The sequence below is a fragment of the Numenius arquata genome, chromosome 13 (genome assembly GCF_964106895.1).
Source record: "Numenius arquata chromosome 13, bNumArq3.hap1.1, whole genome shotgun sequence".
Lineage (NCBI taxonomy): Eukaryota > Metazoa > Chordata > Aves > Charadriiformes > Scolopacidae > Numenius > Numenius arquata.
The window spans coordinates 2020956-2038887 of record NC_133588.1 but is presented as its reverse complement, the minus strand read 5'-3'; the positions used below and the strand labels follow the sequence as shown (position 1 = coordinate 2038887).

The 17932-nt window shown below is 42.9% G+C and overlaps 1 protein-coding gene across 1 annotated transcript in view; it reads left to right on the top strand.

Annotated features, from left to right (window-relative positions):
* Positions 1–7683, top strand: part of LPCAT2 (lysophosphatidylcholine acyltransferase 2) — a 33091-nt gene extending 25408 nt beyond the window's left edge. The window contains exons 12-14 of the mRNA XM_074157892.1: positions 3749–3847; positions 5644–5785; positions 6054–7683. Coding sequence (XP_074013993.1) covers positions 3749–3847; positions 5644–5785; positions 6054–6301 — 489 coding nt within the window. The 3' untranslated portion in view covers positions 6302–7683. The remainder of the gene's footprint in view (positions 1–3748; positions 3848–5643; positions 5786–6053) is intronic.
* The last annotated feature ends 10249 nt before the right edge of the window (positions 7684–17932 follow it).

The following is a 17932-nucleotide window of genomic DNA, read 5'->3' as shown; positions in this document are numbered from 1 at the left end:
AGTGAAAGAAAAAGTAACATGAACTGTCAAAGGTACATTTCTTTGAATTAAGGATTACATAGTTGATGAAAACAGCTCTTACGCTGCAGTGTACCAAGGCAGATTTCTCCACAGGGCTCTGCTGCTTTAAAAGAAAATTGTTTAGGGTGTGTGCTGGCTGAGTGGAATGTGAGAGGAGGAGTGGAGCAGCACAGCCTGCCACTACACACTACATCTCCAGATGTAAGAGTCCACATGCCCCTGTCCCTCCCCAGGGAGACAGCAGTGACTAATTGAGAAATACCACACAAAACCCGCAGGGCATCTGCATGCAAATGGGGGACTGTGGTTTGGGTTTGTTTCTAAATTTCCATAGCTTTGATTTCTAAATCTCGCAGCTACTCGTGGCAAAGAGTCTTCCAAACAGATGAAATCTGCCCCCTCATATACTTGCAGAAGCCTTTTGCTTGAAATTTAAGAAAAAGTAACTTAAAACTTTTGCCAAGACTCTTTTCCTCCTGCACTTTGTTTAATACCAAACTGGGTGACAGAAACAATAAAAATATTCATATTGGCTCAAATTGTGATGGAAGAGGTCAGTTCCTTCCTAATGGCATTTACCCCCCTCCCAGTTGCTCAGTGGAAAAGCACAAAGTTATCCACAGTGGCATTTGGGCTCTGAGTGATAGAAAACTGAGCATGAGGGAAAGCATGGTATCTCTAGGTGAGCACCATCCTGCCAGGTGTGTTTCAGAATTTCCCTTTCTGACTAGTTAGAACTTGCGTGGAGCAGTAGGCGGTGGGAATTTTGGAGTTACGATAGTCTCTTAGATGATTGAGCCTGGGTATGAACACGAGAGGTACATCTGCAGTTCCTCCCCAAGCTGTCCAGTTGGAGCTTCTCTGTTGTAGCCCCATGAGTGAGGGTTTACTTAGCTAGTACACACACACACACTCTTGATTTTTCCTGTTGCTTTCCATAGTGAGAAAAGAGTTTTGAGGCATTAGTACTTTAAACTTTATTCCCTGCATCTGTCTCGCACAGAGCTTTGCCAGCTGCTTAAAGCTGACTATTTAGCCCTGATCTCTTTGTGCAACTCTAAATGAGACTGTTCAGGACAATGTAAACTTTCTTGTTTCCCAAAGCATAAGATTTACTGTATTATTGTAAAAAAAAAAAACCAACAAAACCCTAGTTACCATAGCATGCTGTAGTGAAAATAGTAGCAGAAAACTAGTTACTTTAAAGAAAACTAGGGTTGTTGAGGTTACTATGCTTTGGTTATTTTGTGTAACACAAATGCAAATATAAAAATATTGATGTTCTACTTTGCTATTTAGAGAATTGGAGCTCAGGTCACATGTTGCTTCCTTCAAATATTCTTGGGTGCACAGGCTGCAAAGACAGCGAGATGTGCGTGGGAGGACCATTGCCAGGGCTTGTCTGCAGCGGTGCTACACGGGCGCTGGAGGTTTTCCTGCATTTTCAGTTTAACTCCCATTACTTTTTCCAGGCAACAGCCCTGTCATCTCTCCTTAACCAAAATGCCAGCGCATTTGGAAGGTAGCCAGCATCCTAGGGGTTAGTACAGCGAGTCACAACACGATCTTGCAAGTATAGTAAGTTTATTTCCTACTCAGGTGGCTGGAGCTCTGAGTATCAGATTGCACTCAGTTTTGATTACTGGGTTTTAGCACTTTAAGGAAAGTGATATGACCCTTATTAGCTCTTGTCATTTTTCCATGTGCAGCCAAAGCTGTGTTAGCTCATTTCAGAAGCAGTTTTTTAATAATGCTATTTTGTTTAAAGTTTACTTCCCAATTCTTTTCCTGTGGTACTTATTCGTAACTTTAAAAATAAATTTAGAAAAATATTCTGATGAGATCAAACAATCCTTTGTTAACAATACAGTCTATAAAACTGTCCAAAAATAATATTCTATGGAACTTTGAACAATTATTATTTACAGTCTTGCTTCAGTTTTTTTAAGAGTTTAGGTTTAGAATGATACATTTTAAAGTTAGATCTATTATTGATGTAGCCAAAATATTTGAAGTCAAACTCTGCAGCACAATGAAAGAAAAGATTTCTAAATAAAGTAGCATTTATGAGAGAACATTATCCTTTGCTAATTATTAAAAACTGACAAAAGTTATATCCCTTAGACACACATAAAAGTAACTTAAAGACTGTTCGTATTTTTGCTAAAAAGCTTCCTTGAAATTTACAGGCCTTTAAAGTACCAGATATTCAAAGGTTTCATGTCTTCAAAAAAGATTGGTTAGACCAACAATATAAAGAAAATAGCAGTTGTCTGTGCAAAACAGTCCTGAATTGGTTTAGAAGGCTAGATAAAATTTTATCTTAGCAGTTTTAAAATCTGTCAAATAAATAGCTTTATAAAGAAAATTTAGTACCGAATCCATTATTACACAAAATTTGTTAATAAAAGGCTATCTTAAGCCTCAATTAATCAACAGAATTTGATAGAACCCGAAATTTTCAAAGCCCTCTACAGAGCAGCCGTAGCATTTCTCCACTGGCAAGCTCCGTATTCCCCTGTTCAGCAGCAGCAACCAAACCTGTGAGGTTGAGGTTGGTACACTCAAGTGGGCAGAAGTTGGTAGGAGAGCAAGAAATAGAATCTAGATCTGGCTGTTCACTACAGATTTACCCAGGAGACCACCCCTCTCTTGCTTGGCTGAAAATACTTTGTGCTGTTCTCAGACTCAGAGAGTTTGCTTTTTTAAAAATCTTTTTCTTGAAACGTACAGCACCTAATCCACAAAAGGAACTCCACTTTACGCTTTTGGTTGCTTTTAAAATGTTTTTGATGAATGCCCTTATTGTGAATGTTCCAAACTATGAGCTACTAGTCATCTCAACTATGCTTTCATTAACTGCTCTGTGTCCCGTCACCTAACGCTTCTTCCCCAGGCTGGATGTTTCCCCAAACCCTCGAGAAACTTTCAGGAACACTACTGACTGAAGCAGCATGCCCTTCAAGGGGCATCTGCAATTTTCCCTATCTGCAAATCTAACGCAGTTTACACAGAATTAATCACGAATCCCATCAAAGCAAGCTTCGTGTGTTTTGGTGATGTAGCTTTGTAGTTAACACATTGAAATGTTCGTTCGGATCAAAGCTGGAATTATCGGAGAGGCTGTTACAATGAATTCATTGCATTTCTGGCCTAAAAGGTAGGACAGTGCAGTTGCTTCAAAACAGCGTGTAGGGCAACGCGTTTGCTTCAAAGAAAGGCTTAAGAGAGACCATGCAGATTTACTGAATGATCAGGCTGTACCTTCACTGGCGTGGATTTTATTGCTGGAGGTTCTTGAGAAGAATTAATTCAAGGCAACAGCCTTACTGTTGGCTTGTTTATTCTAGGACATTGCATTCATCTCTGAACTTTAGCAAGTGCCAGAGCTACATGAACTGTTACATTTACCTTAAACGCATGTATTCCAATTCTTGCTAGAGGCTTCTCGGAGGTCATATACTAAAGAAAAACTTGTGAGCTGTTTTAAATCTGTTTTGTTTGGGTGTTTATAAGATAGACGTTGATACCCAGTTTCTAGCTACTGAAAATATGTATATTGCTACTTCAGCCTTTGTGTTACATATATTTAGCGAGCTGTTAGTATTTTTTCCAGGAAGAACAAATACCTCTAGTGTTGTAAACTGTCTTAGTGCATGTTGTATACGGCTTTTAAAGTGATTTGCTATATTAACTATAACTACTGCCATGTGTATTTTGGGTACAGAATGGAGACGGCACCATCGACTTCAGAGAGTATGTCATTGGTTTGTCTATTCTTTGTAACCCAGCCAACACAGAAGAGACTATTCGCATGGCATTTAAGGTAAGTTCAATTTAGTGTAAATCTACAAACCTGACAAATCAAGACTGACTGTAAATCTGTTAGCTTTCAAATCATAAGTTTACAGCTTCCATCTGTTATGCAAATGTGAGTAATACTCTTAAACCAATTGACATTTAGAGTGTGAAGGGGAGGAGGAGAATTGCAGGTATCAGCTTCATAGAAAAGGGTTTCAGCAGCCATGTGAAGGCACTAATGAGTATGTAACTTGGCAGGCTAACTCCAAAAATGATTCAGCAGCACTTGCAGGTTTTTCACCTGATTTTTTTTTTTTTCCTGCAATTCTTCAATGTCGCAAGTAGACAATAGATGGAGCAATCTCCTCTTGCGGGTCAAGCGCTCAGTAAAGTCACTATGGTTAACAAAAATGGGAAAAAAATTTAAGAAGGGCTATTCAGGACTAGCACATCCAAAATTGGGCTGCATCTAAGATCATCTATTGGCTTGTATTATGGTGTCCTGATCATACCAGCAGTCAAGGAGCAGTAGCTCCTTTCAGATCTCAGGTACAAGCAGGTGATACGTGACTGGGGATGCCCAGGCTGGGAATCCCTGAACAAGAATATGCTCAAGTGACTTTTTTTTTTTTCAGTAGATATTTGACACAGATTCAGTTATTTTAGCCACTAATGTGCTCTTATGAACTATATTGAGACATGGATCATGTTCGTCTTAAACTGGATACTTTTTAGTACTGTTGCATACTCAGGAAGTACCAGAATTTTTATGGCAATCCATTCTATCCCCTGGCTGCTTTAGAGACAAGCGCTGCAGCTGTTTGAAGTGATTTGTTCGTTTTCCGGGCTGTTTTATCCCCACAGATTGCTCTGAAGCAGCAAGCCTAGCAGCTATTGTTGCTTTTCATTGTTTTGTTTTCTAGACTATACTCTTCAGACTATAATCTTAACAGTTGCGCTGATTATAGAATTAGTAATTTCTTTTAATTCCCAGTTTCAGTGGGAAATAACTGGTTCAGCTGGTAAAAGCCTATTCACTCTGAAATGGAACTATGGGTTTCCTTTTGCCACTTGTCTGCTCTGCCACTAAATGTGCTTTCCTTCGCGACGGGAAAGTTTGCCTGTAGCAAGTATTTAAGAATTCTGGGCAGCCATCCCTTGTATTTCTCAGGGGTTGATTCATAGCAGACACTGACTGTCACTGCACTGGGAAGGATGGGATGATCAGTGCACATCTACTGCCTGCATTCCAGTCACCAAAATTCCTAGTTAATTACAAAAATTCCTCAGTGGGTGACAGATCACATATACTAAAATTTAGGCATTTTATTTCAGAGCATAAACTATGGGAAGTTTGATCTGCTGGCAGATGTGCCATAACTTAATGAAAGTGAAGACTAAAACCTAAGATGTTCCAGTATACAGTGGCTGAATCCAGTGGACCCTCAGCATAGCTCATGGTGACAATTAACATAAACCTTTGTTTATGTTTTATCAGTTTTCCATGAGTTTTATTACTGAACTAAATACTGTGAGGTTTGTTTGTTGTTGCAGGTTTGCTACATTCTTTTCCTATTAGAGAATATTCCAATCCCAACTAGCATTGCTTTGCTAAGTGTCTGCTTAGTCTTATTCCAGAGAAAATACATAAAGTCTTTTGCGAGAGACAGTAGCTGAGATGCAACCAGTCTCCTCAAATCCCAGGCCTTGTTTGCAGATCATCTCGTGAATACTAGAAACTGAATATGGGTGGCTGATGGGCACAGAAGGTTCATAGACAAGCTGATGCTGAACTATTTCTGTACGTAATGTCTTTTCCAGCTCTTTGACATGGATGAGGATGGCACTATAACAGCAGATGAGTTTGCTTCTATCATACAGTCAGCTCTGGGGGTGCCTGAGCTTGACGTTTCCATGCTCTTTAAAGAAATAGATGCAGATGAAACTGGGAAGCTGTCCTATGGTAAGTTACGTCCTTTTGGAACAAAGAGCACTCCGAGAGTCATACTGAAAATGAGAGTTTCCTATCTCTTTTCTCCCTTAAATTACCTGATGGTTCTCATATCCTGTTTCTGGGGAAAACTGTTGAAGGACAGACCTAGATACTTTATGTGATTTGTCTGAGGTGCTTCAGAGGAAAGTAACTAGAGCTGCAGTAAAAGGAGCAGGCACTGAAATTTTCTTTGATTCTGTTGCTGCACTATAGTATCTGTACTTTTTGTATTTTTCAGAAGAGTTCAAGGACTTTGCACTGAAGCATCCAGAATATGCCAAGTTGTTTACTACATATCTAGAGCTACAGAGATATCAGTTAGACATGGAGGAGGAGGATGACTTTGAGTCACCTGAAGTCAAACACAGTCCAGTTAGAAAGACTACAGTCCCAGTCTCAGAAACAACACCAATTGCAAGAAACAAAGTCTGTCCTGAAGGCAATGAAGAGGATCACTCAAGTACCTCTGACAAAAAGGATGACTGAGAAGAGTTAAAGAATTTATTTATCTCTTGAATTCTACAGGATTTTTCTCCCTGAGCTATTCATAAGCACAATTGATATAAAATAGAGATGGAAGTTACAATTAAAAAAAAAAAAAAGTCTTTTTTTTACTTTCATATCAGGAGGAGTTATTCCTGCTTGAGTACAAGGGGAAAACCACTGTAACCATTCTGTCCTTGACGTCAGTATGGCAATACTGGGAATGTTGTTCGCTGTCTCCTAAGTTCATGCTTCCACAAAAGTAACGGTTGTGCTAAGAGGGCTAAGAAGCTCTAGCACCGCAGTGACCTCTCAGAGGGGAGTCTGAGGAGTCCACTTGTGTAAAAACAAGTGGAATTTTTGGTGCTGCTCAATTCCTCTACATCCCCAACATGTCTTAAGGGAAAAAACCATGCCAGAGTGTTTTAATTTGCCTTTCTCAAGTTTCTGAGAGACACAAACGAGTTACAAGAAGCTGAGAGCTGAAGCTGGTGTTTTCTTTTAGCTGTCCTTAGATTTCCCTCAGCCACTTGTGAACTATAAAGCCTAAGCCTCTGAACAAGACATGTTGATTCACTGATGTTAACAGAAACAGCTTTAGGCTTAAAGGCTAGTTAAAGATGGAAATGTCTGCGCTTCTAACAACAAAAAGCTAATTGGAATTCCAAGATAGCAGCTCACGCTCTACAGGAAAATGCAGACAATAAGACCCAAGAATTAATGGACTCTTTCAAAATAAATAGAAGGGTGTTTATAGTGACAACTGTTCAGGATCACATTAGGAGGAACATTTCAAACTTCAGCAAATTTTCATTCTAGTAATTATCAACAGAGGAATGTGACCTTGCTCTGCAACACTTACAAGGCAAATATGCTGTCAAGTCATAGTTGTCGTAGTTAGTGTCTACTCTAAAGTTGTCTCCTGGAAGCCATGTTTGCATCACTGCGCCGATACTCAGTATGTTCTTAGAGTTTGAGTCAAAACCAAGCTCTTTCTAGTCAATGATTTGGGTATGTTCTTCCTGTCCTCTCTAGTGCACTGGAAACTGGGCCTTTATCCATCCTTCATCTGAATGCACTTTATACAGTATTTAAAATATATACATATTTACGCAAGTAACTTCTAAATAAAAACTTGGAAGGGGTGGAATTACAGGATATTTTCAAATTAAAACTGAGATGAGCGAAGTCTAGAATGTCTAGTACCAAAAATAACCAATTTCCAGCAGGTTTGTGTGTGAAATGGTAACCTCTGCCTCTAAGTTACCGCTTGCGTTGTCTGGCTGCAAGTTCAAGGCCATGTTAAATCTTTCTGTGTTTATAATTGTGCCTATGCTGGCATTTCACGTGCTTAAATAAATCTATATTTTTAAAATTGAACAGCTAAGTCTTTTTAGTACAGTGGGAAGTGTACTCTGTCTATCTTAAGGGGCTGGGGGGTTTCCAAAAGATCATCAGAGAGGTGGTTCTGCCATTAGAGAGGTGATTCTGCCACTTTGCTCTGGTGAGACCTCACCTGGAGCACTGTGTGCAGGTCTGGAGCCCTTAATATAGAAAGGACATGGACCTGATGGAGCGGGTCCAGAGGAGGGCCACCAAAATGATCAGGGGGCTGGAGCACCTCTCCTATGAGGACAGACTGAGGGAGCTGGGGTTGTTCAGCCTGGAGAAGAGGAGGCTCCGGGGAGACCTGATAGCGGCCTTCCAGTACCTGAGGGAGGGCTACAGGAAGGCTGGGGAGGGTCTGTTTACAAAGGCCTGCAGCGACAGGACGAGGGGCAATGGTTTGAAGTTGGAGAAGGGGAGATTTGGATTGGATATGAGGAATAAGTTCTTTACTGTGAGGGTGGTGGAACACTGGAACAGGTTGCCCAGGGAGGTGGTTGAGGCCCCTTCCCTTGAGATATTCAAGGTGAAGCTCGACGAGGCCCTGGGCAACCTGGTCTAGTTGGGGGTGTCCCTGCTGACTGTGGGGAGGTCGGACTAGATGACCTTTGGAGGTCCCTTCCGGCCTGGACCAATCTATGAATCTATGAATCCTCACGGTGTCTTACCTTGATGACCACAAAGCAGGCTGAAGCTGGCACGTTTAGTTCTGAGCGTGATGACACTTTTCTTTATGGGAAGCGTAGAAAAGTAGAATGGGACTGATGGTCTTCCAAAGAATTACTTCTGCTGGCTATCTCAGGAAGAGGGGATATGATACAAAGATTTGCAGGTGGACGTGGAGTTAAAAAACACTGTTTTCTGATGGAAAATAAAGCATTGCCATCTTCAGGTAAAATGAGTGACCTCAGCCATAGCTGAGAAGTAATAATCATGGCTTCGTGTGGTGTGGACATTAGGAGAGGATTTTCTTTCACTTTAGAGAAGGAGAAGCAGGAGTTCCCCTAACCCAGCAGTACAGTCAGCTGGAATAGAAGTTGATTCCTTGGCAAGGGTGCTTTTTGCCTGGCACGTTAACCAAAGTCCTCAGCTTTTTAACCAGCAGTGACCTTCTCAAAGAGGATTCCTATTCCAGCCCGTAAGAGAAAGACAGGGGGGCAGAGATGACAAAGACAACCGCTTCCAGGTCTCGGAATGCCGAGGGTGCCTTGTTCACACTCCTGCTGAATCCAGCCACGTTCACCAGCTGGAGGCCTGTTTAGGACTAGGGATTTTAGAAAAACCTGCAAGTCACACAAGCACTTTGCAGTTACAGCTAAAAATACTGTGCCCGTAAATCTACGTATCCCGATAGTTGAAGGAGGAGAGGCCACAAATGGGTTTGGTATGTAGCAGTGACTCAACTGTGCTCTGAAAAGAAATCAGCTAAATGCTCGAGACACTAACTCGATATACACACATCTGCTTGATGTGCGGGAAGGGAATACATTAATTTCTAGGCATCATTGTGCCTCGGGGAGCTTTTAAAAAGACCAAACTAAAAGCAGTCTGCCATAAACGGGCATTACATTAAGTGGCAGAGCAGGAACTAAACAGAAGGAGAAGGTTAAAAATACTGAACAGAAAATGGTTCTCAATCAGGCGGTGAGGGATGACACCTTTCTGCCTGAGACTTCCTGAGGTGCAAATTCTTAATTCTACGAGGTGCTTAAGGATCATTTGGAGTCCTGCAGAGTAGAGCTAGAAAGGTATAGCTGGTCCCGTGTCACCATCGGAAACATCATTTATTTAATCAGTACTCCTCTGTCACGCTGTAACATGGAGCTTACCATCAACCTGTCCCAGATACCAAAATGAGACACTGTAAAGTATACAGAGACTCTAGCAATCAACAAGGGTGAGAACCAGATGAGGACAAGTCTATCACAAGAGGAAAACCCAACTAATTCTCAAGAACTGAGGCCCATGGGCTGCTGTTTTTCATGTTTTCTGCTAACTGTGTACATACACTATGAATAAATCTCATTTATTTTAAAAGTTTCCGAACACGTGAAATGCAATGGTGGGTCACCTAGAAAAGTTCCTTGTTCACCCTGGAACAAGGAAGATATTGATACTTTAAATCCTGATGAATTTAAGGAAGCTGAATCAACAGGGTCTCCACTGGCCACACCAGAGGATTTCTGAGGGAAAGATCCTCTGATCCAAGAAAATGAAAACTGTATTTGTACATCCTCTGCTGTATCGGTGGCACTGCCTAAATAAACGCAGAAATAGAGACAACACCTCCAGGTTTCATGTCAGATCATACAGCTATAAGATGGTCCTAAACTGCCAAAACCACATAGCTCCTGGCTGGTTGCTGCCCATCAGCAGAACTCTGAGGAGCAGTAACACTTTGATGGAAAGCATCTGAAAATGGATCTCCTGTTTCCACAGTCTGAGCAGCACCAAGCAGAGGTGCCGAGCCAGGCGGTGGCTGCTGCTTCTACCGACATCGTCTACCTCCATCTCCAGCAGAGCAGGTTAGGTGCCAAATCGTATTCCCACAATGTTCCTGTGGCTGTTACCTCCTCTTCCTCCTCAGCTTGCTCTGTATCTTGGGGGGAGGGAGGGGGGAAATTTAGTGAGTCTCAAATGGTTTGCAAGGGGAATTTTGAAAGATGGTCAGAGTCCAGAGAAGGGTCGTGTTGTGTGACAGGTCTGATGACCGTTCACAGGACTGCCTGGCCACATCTGTCATCTCCCTGGCAATTCCCATCTGAAACGAAGCATTCCCAGGGTATCAAGAGTCTGAGAAACATTTGTGGAGATCTTCTTTTCCAGGGTGGTCAGCACAGCAGGGCCCTATTCCTGGGTAATTCCTCAGGCACTATGCCAGTGCAAATAAATACAGCATTCTGCCTGAGCAGGCTTCTGGTGGTGTTTGCATAAGTGCCCAGGGCTACTCGGAACCCACGGATGTGGAAAATCAGGGCCTGAAGCTTAGAAACTAACTGTAAAAAACGGCATTGCATAGAGAAACACCCCCCCGCTCTTTGGACAGTCTGCCCATCAACTGGCTGACCACAGCCTTCAACGAGGAAAGCAGCCTGGGATTTCATGCTGAGAATTACACAGCTCTCACTTTGAGAATGCCACAGGAAAAAATTTCAAATCAATTTTTAAGAGAAGCTTGAGGAGTCTGTAGTTACACTCTGTGATTTGCTGGGAAGGTTGGACTCCGCTCAGTGGCCTTTGGCTTCCATTTCTCCTATCCGTTTTGCATCCCTTGGAACAGCTGACCTTTCTCTCTGCTTTCTCCCTCCACGTTTCCACCTAAAATGCAGCCACGACCATCAGAAGCTGTCTTCCACAATGATTAAAGTTAAGAGATTATAAGATTAAAACGTAAAAATTACGGAATTGGGTGGCATTCAGGGGGCACGTGCAGTATCCCGGTCACTACTTTCACTGCCCTGCAGTAAGAGCAAACTTGTCAAAGGTTGCAAGGGATTTTAATGACATTTAATTAATTAATTTTAAATCTTTACTCAATGAAATAACATTTATTGGACTGACTAGCAGCAGGGAGACGTTTGTCAGCAGTGCTTAAGTTGGCAGACTCTCTGTTACTATACATAGCCGGAGAGGCAGAAAGTAAACATCTTATAGGATTAGCAGCTATGTTCATAGCTGAGATGAAATTTGGACATTTCATTAGTATAAGATTGATTCTGACATTTCATAAAGCCAAAATGCAAACAAAAAAATGTGTCTGATATAAATACAGTATGAGGCACTTACTCAGATAAAGTTCAAGAAGCGCAGCAGGTTTAGTGCCATGACAAAGGAAATACAGGAGGGTTATTTAAGGACCCAACTTCTGCTGAGCACTTCAGCCTATGCATCAGTCCTGTGGGCATCAATCAGACACTTTGTACCTAATAAAAGCACACAATAATACTAATAATTAGAAAACATGAAAAATTTTCAGGCTAGTTACTGTTAATGGCAGTAAGGTACCCCCCTCACCAAGGAAAACAATATCACAACTCATTAAATTTTACAAAACTTTTTATTTATTGTGCCGTCCTCATAGTTTAAAATATTCTCTAACAACCACAGCTTGACTGCTGAGGCTTTAAAGACACGTGACAATGTTATAATAGGAAATACTTCATTACCTTAGCTGCGCAGGACCTATTGTTTATTTTTAAACCCCCTGTGCCACAACAGGTTGAAAGTAAATATATGCCCCTCCTCAGAATATTCTCACATCACCATTATTCTACATTTTCATGTTGTTATATGCTTTCATGTAAATCAATTATGCTAACTTTTTTTCATCAGTTAGTTTTCCTTAGACCACCTAGAAAATATTCTGTTGAAAATCTTCTTTTGTATGTTAAAATGAGGTTATATGAGGCTATTCTTTAAAGTTCCCCCTGCATGCTCACTGCTTTGTTCTAACCCTGGCGTAGGTACGAGTGAGCACCTTTCCCTAGTTCCTAGAAGTCTCCGTGAGCGTGTTATCTCTTGAGGTTATACAATGGCTGCACGAGACTCAATTCAGCAGAAAACTACAACAGGAATCATTCAAACCAGACATGGGTTTTATATAGGAGATCGGGGATTCGTATTTTTGAATTGCTAGCAAAATTGAGGCATTTTGAGAACGTTACTTAACTTATTTTTCATCGAGAATTTGGTATTAGCAAGAATACCCAATAAACACATACAAAAAGTTATTCCCTTCCTATAAACTCAGCAAACAGGATTTGTTTGCAGAAGTGAGAATTCATTAGATTAAACCTATCATTAAAGGCCTCCGCAGAGGAAGACTGCCCGGCCTTGCCACACGACCCAGCCTGTCGCTTAACAATTTCTACTGTTAGAAAAGTTTCCCCGGTGGTCTGACCGGAATGCTGCCACAGCTGAAGTCACTAGGTCCTGTGTTCACCTCGCTCAAGGAGAATTGATGTATTTCTGCTTCTCTGCAGGGTAACTACTTCTGTCTGACACACATACATCCAGAGTTTGCCATCCATCCCGCCTGTTTCACCCTTGCACCTCCCGCCTGCCTTCCCCAAGCCAAAAAGCAAAACCTCTCACGTCCTTTCCTCACGGGCTGTACTTTCTAGACTTGTGTTTATTTTCACTCAAGTTCTCCGGAGATAGCCCTTCAGCTCCAGCCCCACCACGCCTCAGTAGACTCGAAGCCTTTCTTTTGCAGGCAATATGGAGTACTGTGTGCAGGTCTGGAGCCCTCAGTATAGAAAGGACATGGACCTGATGGAGCGGGTCCAGAGGAGGGCCACCAAAATGATCAGGGGGCTGGAGCACCTCTCCTGTGAGGACAGACTGAGGGAGCTGGGGTTGTTTAGCTTGGAGAAAAGGAGGCTCCGGGGAGACCTCATAGCGGCCTTCCAGTACCTGAGGGGGGCTACAGGAAGGCTGGGGAGGGTCTGTTTCCAAAGGCCTGCAGCGACAGGACGAGGGGCAATGGTTTTAAGCTGGAGAAGGGGAGATTTAGATTGGATATTAGGAAAAAATTCTTTACCGTGAGGGTGGTGGAACACTGGAACAGGTTGCCCAGGGAGGTGGTTGAGGCCCCTTCCCTTGAGATATTCAAGGTGAAGCTCGACGAGGCCCTGGGCAACCTGGTCTAGTTGGGGGTGTCCCTGCTGACTGCGGGGGGGTCGGACTAGATGACCTTTGGAGGTCCCTTCCGGCCTGGACCAATCTATGAATCTATGAATCTATGAATATTCCTGCTCGTACCCACCCAGCGTAAGGCTCGGCTTCTCTAAAGCAGCACAGCCTTGCCCCCTCACACGCAGCCCCCGCTGACCCTCTGAAGAACCGCTCGCTTCCCCCTTTCTCTCTTCCTACAACTGCTCATGCTGCAGTATCTCAGCTTTACCCCTGCTGAATGCAAAAGATCAGTTTATCAAGAACGTTTTGGTCAGCTCAGATTATTGTTAAAAAGCTCTTTCTTCCAAAAAAAAAAAAAAAAAGAAAAAAATTACTGCCCTTTTGTTAAGGACATTATCTTCCTAAAACTTCACTAAGCATCTGAAAGTGCACTAGAAGCAAAACACTACAAATTAGAAAGACATGATGAAAGCTTAGAGGCTATAATTGTTCAAAAAGAATAATTTCCTTTTCAAAGGTAAACATCAGCCTTGCAGACAAAGATAAGGCCAAGTGCACAATTAGATACGCAAGTCTGTGCTTCTGCTCATATCTCCCGATATCAAAGATTGCAGGAAAATTCAAAATGTTTTCTTAAAACGTAAAAAAGAAATGAACAGGAAAAAGTGTAGGAGACTAGGAGGAGTCACACCAGAACTGCCAGCAGCTTTTAGGAAAGCTGTTTTCCTCAATGCCGGAAGTCTTTGAAACTGAAGATAACCAGCCGTGAACTACAGCAGCCATTCAAAGCAGAAATCATTTAAAATGTTTAGATTTTGTACGCTGGTCTTCTGCATGAAAGCATGCCAACCTCCCTAATGTTCTTTAATTACATGCCTTTGACAGCCTGTCTCTTGTGAGCAGAAAAGCATATTGTCAACGCATGCTGGGGAGAGAGGAACAGCAGCATTTTCACCGGTGCAGCTCAAATGCAGGTTCCAACTATCATTAACTCAAAGCTACAGCAAAGCTAAAACAACCTTTGAAATAAATACGAGCAGGAGCCATTCTTTCTATCTTTGCTGTTGCCAATTTTAAAGGCAAAAGCCAATGCTTTTTTATAGCGGAAACTTGCCTTTTAGTAGAAAAGATCCTCTGTGGGCCAAGGAGAAGCAGCCCTTCAGACATAGGAGACACCTTCAACAAAACTCGCCATTATTATTCATTTTATTACAATGGAATTCACAGCTCTGACAGAAGAAACAGCCATTGAACTTTGTATAAAGCACATAATAAGGGTCTCTACCTTTCCTGGATATTTAACAGTTTATAAATAGACAAGGCAAAAAGAAAGTGACTCCCTTGCCAAAACTTACACAGGAAGGTACCTGCACCGCAGAGAGAGAAATACCAGAGTTCTGGCTCCTGATGAAGTGAATTACCCATGGGTGCTCGTGGCGTCCCAAACCACGTAATCAAATCTCACATTCTTTCCTTTAACGCTCCTACTGACTTTTTTTTTTTTTTTTTTTCAGAGGAGAAAAGTAAACTCAGCATGAGATCGTGAAACACACATTAAACAGTTTTGATCATTCACGGCAAGATGGTGCATTTAGACTTCTAGCATCTTTTTCCCTATCAAAATACTTGTGCTTCTTACCTGCAGCTAGCTCTGACTTGCTTGCTGTCACTAGGCATTTTCAGGGATATCAAGCCTGATTCTTTCCACCATGATTTGGTGCCCGCTAAGGTGCAAAAGAAAGAGGTCTGGGGTCCCCACAGAGTTACAGAGGGGTACACAGACAAGCTCTGCCCTCGCAGACACTGGCCCGCCAGCCCCGGTCACTCTCTGACCTTCTGCTGGAGTCAGTCAGTCTCAATTTACTCTTCTTCCAGCCTAATGTGAACAATTTCACAGCAGACAAAAAAACCCCTCCCCTCCACCTAATCTCTTTTTATTTTCCCAAGTGGAGTCCATCTAGCTTACATCAAAGAATTGGTCTCGTTAAGCCATTGTTTTATAAGTCTGCTAATATTTTTCCTGTCCATAATACAGAAGACACTGCTGATAGAAATATGTCAACAGGAAAACAAACAGGCAGCATTTGACATGCTATTAGTCCAAGTCTGGGTGGATAAATAAATCATAGATCAAATATTCATAAGGGGGAAAACACTGTTTACTTCCAATGGATTCATTGCGCACACACCTCCCATACAGCACGGTGACAAACACAGCCCACGAAAAGGATGTCACAATGTACCCGAGAAAGGACTGTTGATGCAACGAGGACAATGTGTGTTCCCTCCTGAGAAAGCGCTTCTGTCTCTCGGGAATGCATCACACTGGTCATACCAAACGAAGGCAGCGAGAAGTGTCCGTTAGCTGTCCCGCCGCGTAAGGCCGGGTCATTCACCAACACTGAATCATTCCTAACCAGTGGATGTTTCTCTGAAAGTGATTTGTGCTAGAAGTGCAATAAACATTAAGTATTTCACCCCTTTCTTTAAAATATTTAAACTCCCACACTATTCTTAGATGGAAAACCTACTCTAATCCTACTCACCAGGGTATCCCACCGTCTTCTAACTGAGAAAATATAAAATAACGTAATGACATTAAGTTATTAGCCATCTACATATATTTCACTTCACAATGCTCTCCATAATAAATGATACTGATGTAGCGAAACTCAACCCAATTTATTTTGGTGATGCTTCCTAATTAGAAATATCAGCAATACCTTGGCAATTGTTTCAGACACAACCTTAACTATGCTAGAGCCAGGATGATAAGGTTAGCATCCCTTCTCTCCTAAAAACAGTGCTATTGCAGTCAGGCCACCCAAACGCTACGGAATAAAACACATATGGATGCGGAGTCTTCAGTTCCTAGAACCCTACCTATAGCCCATGTCTTTAGCGGTGAAATGAGCCCTCAAACAAGAATATTCACTTTGGGTTAGAAGTTTGCCACTAGAGAGATGCCTGTGACCTGCTGGTGGCACTCACTTTCAGACAGTGGGGAATGATAAAAAAACAAAACAAAAAAATCAACAGCTTTTTTCTATTTCTTCAGAAGCAGTTACTTCAGAGGGAGCATCTCAGGTAAAAATTTACCTTGATCTCCAGATAAATGTTGCGTGGAAGCACCCAGAGACAGAAGATCCTGTTGTTCAAAGCTCAAAGGTACCTCTGTGCCTAAAGTACTGGTTTCTGAAAGCCACCTATAGTTTAAAGGACCAAGTATCATTAAAATACATTTTCATAGAATCATAGAATCATAGAATCCTCTGGGCCAGAAGGGACCTTCATTTTCAGCCTGTTTCTTCAGAAAACCCAGCCCAACCAAGCGCAGGGTACAAAAAAGGTGTGATAGAAGAGAAGAAAATCTTTGCTAACTCCATTTTAATTGCGAAAATCAGCTGTCTGGAGGAGCTAAGCACAGGAGTGGTGAAGGAGCACCAGCCGGTCTTTCCCCACTGCTTTCTCGGGGGAAAGACAGAGAGAGGAGAAGGCAGTCAGCATCGACAGCCCTGCTGTCAGGGATGATGAGGAGGCAGGGATGGGAGAACAACTCCCATCCAGGTAATGAGGTAATTGCAGCCAGAGGCAGAGCAGCAGCGTGACACAGCCCTTCTGGCTGACAGGTATCTCCTCTTGCCAAGCGCCAAGCCATTGTCACTCAGCTTGGCTCTGGGGAGAAGGGAAGGTGTTTGCCCCCCAGTGCAACGAACCCCGGGCATGTTCTTTGCTGAAAGCCTCATTTATGCACCGAGAATCTAGACAGGCTGGATCGATGGGCTGAGACCAACGGGATGAGGTTCAATAAGGCCAAGTGCCGGGTCCTGCACTTGGGTCACACCAATCCCAGGCAGCGCTACAGGCTGGGGGCAGAGTGGCTGGAGCTGCCTGGCAGAAAAGGACCTGGGGGTGTTGGTCGACTGTCGGCTGAACACGAGCCAGCAGTGTGCCCAGGTGGCCAAAAAGGCCAACAGCATCCTGGCCTGTATCAAGAACAGTGTGGTGAGTAGGACCCGCGAGGTGATGGTCCCCCTGTACTCGGCACTGGTGAGACCCCACCTCGAGTACTGTGTCCAGTTTTGGACCCCCTACCACAGGAAAGATGTTGAGGTGCTGGAGCAGGTCCAGAGAAGGGCAACGAAGCTGGTGAGGGGTCTGGAGCACAAGTCTTACGAGGAGAGGCTGAGGGAGCTGGGGTTGTTCAGTCTGGGGAAGAGGAGACTGAGGGGAGACCTTCTCGCTCTCTACAACTCCCTGAAAGGAGGGTGTAGCCGGGGGGGTCGGTCTCTTCTCCCAAGGAACAGATGATAGGACAAGGGGTAATGGCCTCAAGTTACGCCAGGGGAAGTTCAGGTTAGATATTAGGAAATATTTCTTTACTGAAAGGGTTATCAGGCATTGGAATGGGCTGCCCAGGGAGGTGGTTGAGGCACCATCCCTGGAGGTATTCAAGAGAGGAGCTGACATGGTGCTCAGGGATATGGATTAGTGTTGGGTGGTGTGGTGGTGTGTGTGTGGGTTGTGTGTGGTGTGTTGTGTGTGTGGGGGTGGTTTTTTTCTTTTTTTTTCTTTTTTTTTTTTTTCATTGGTTGGACTAGATGATCTCAA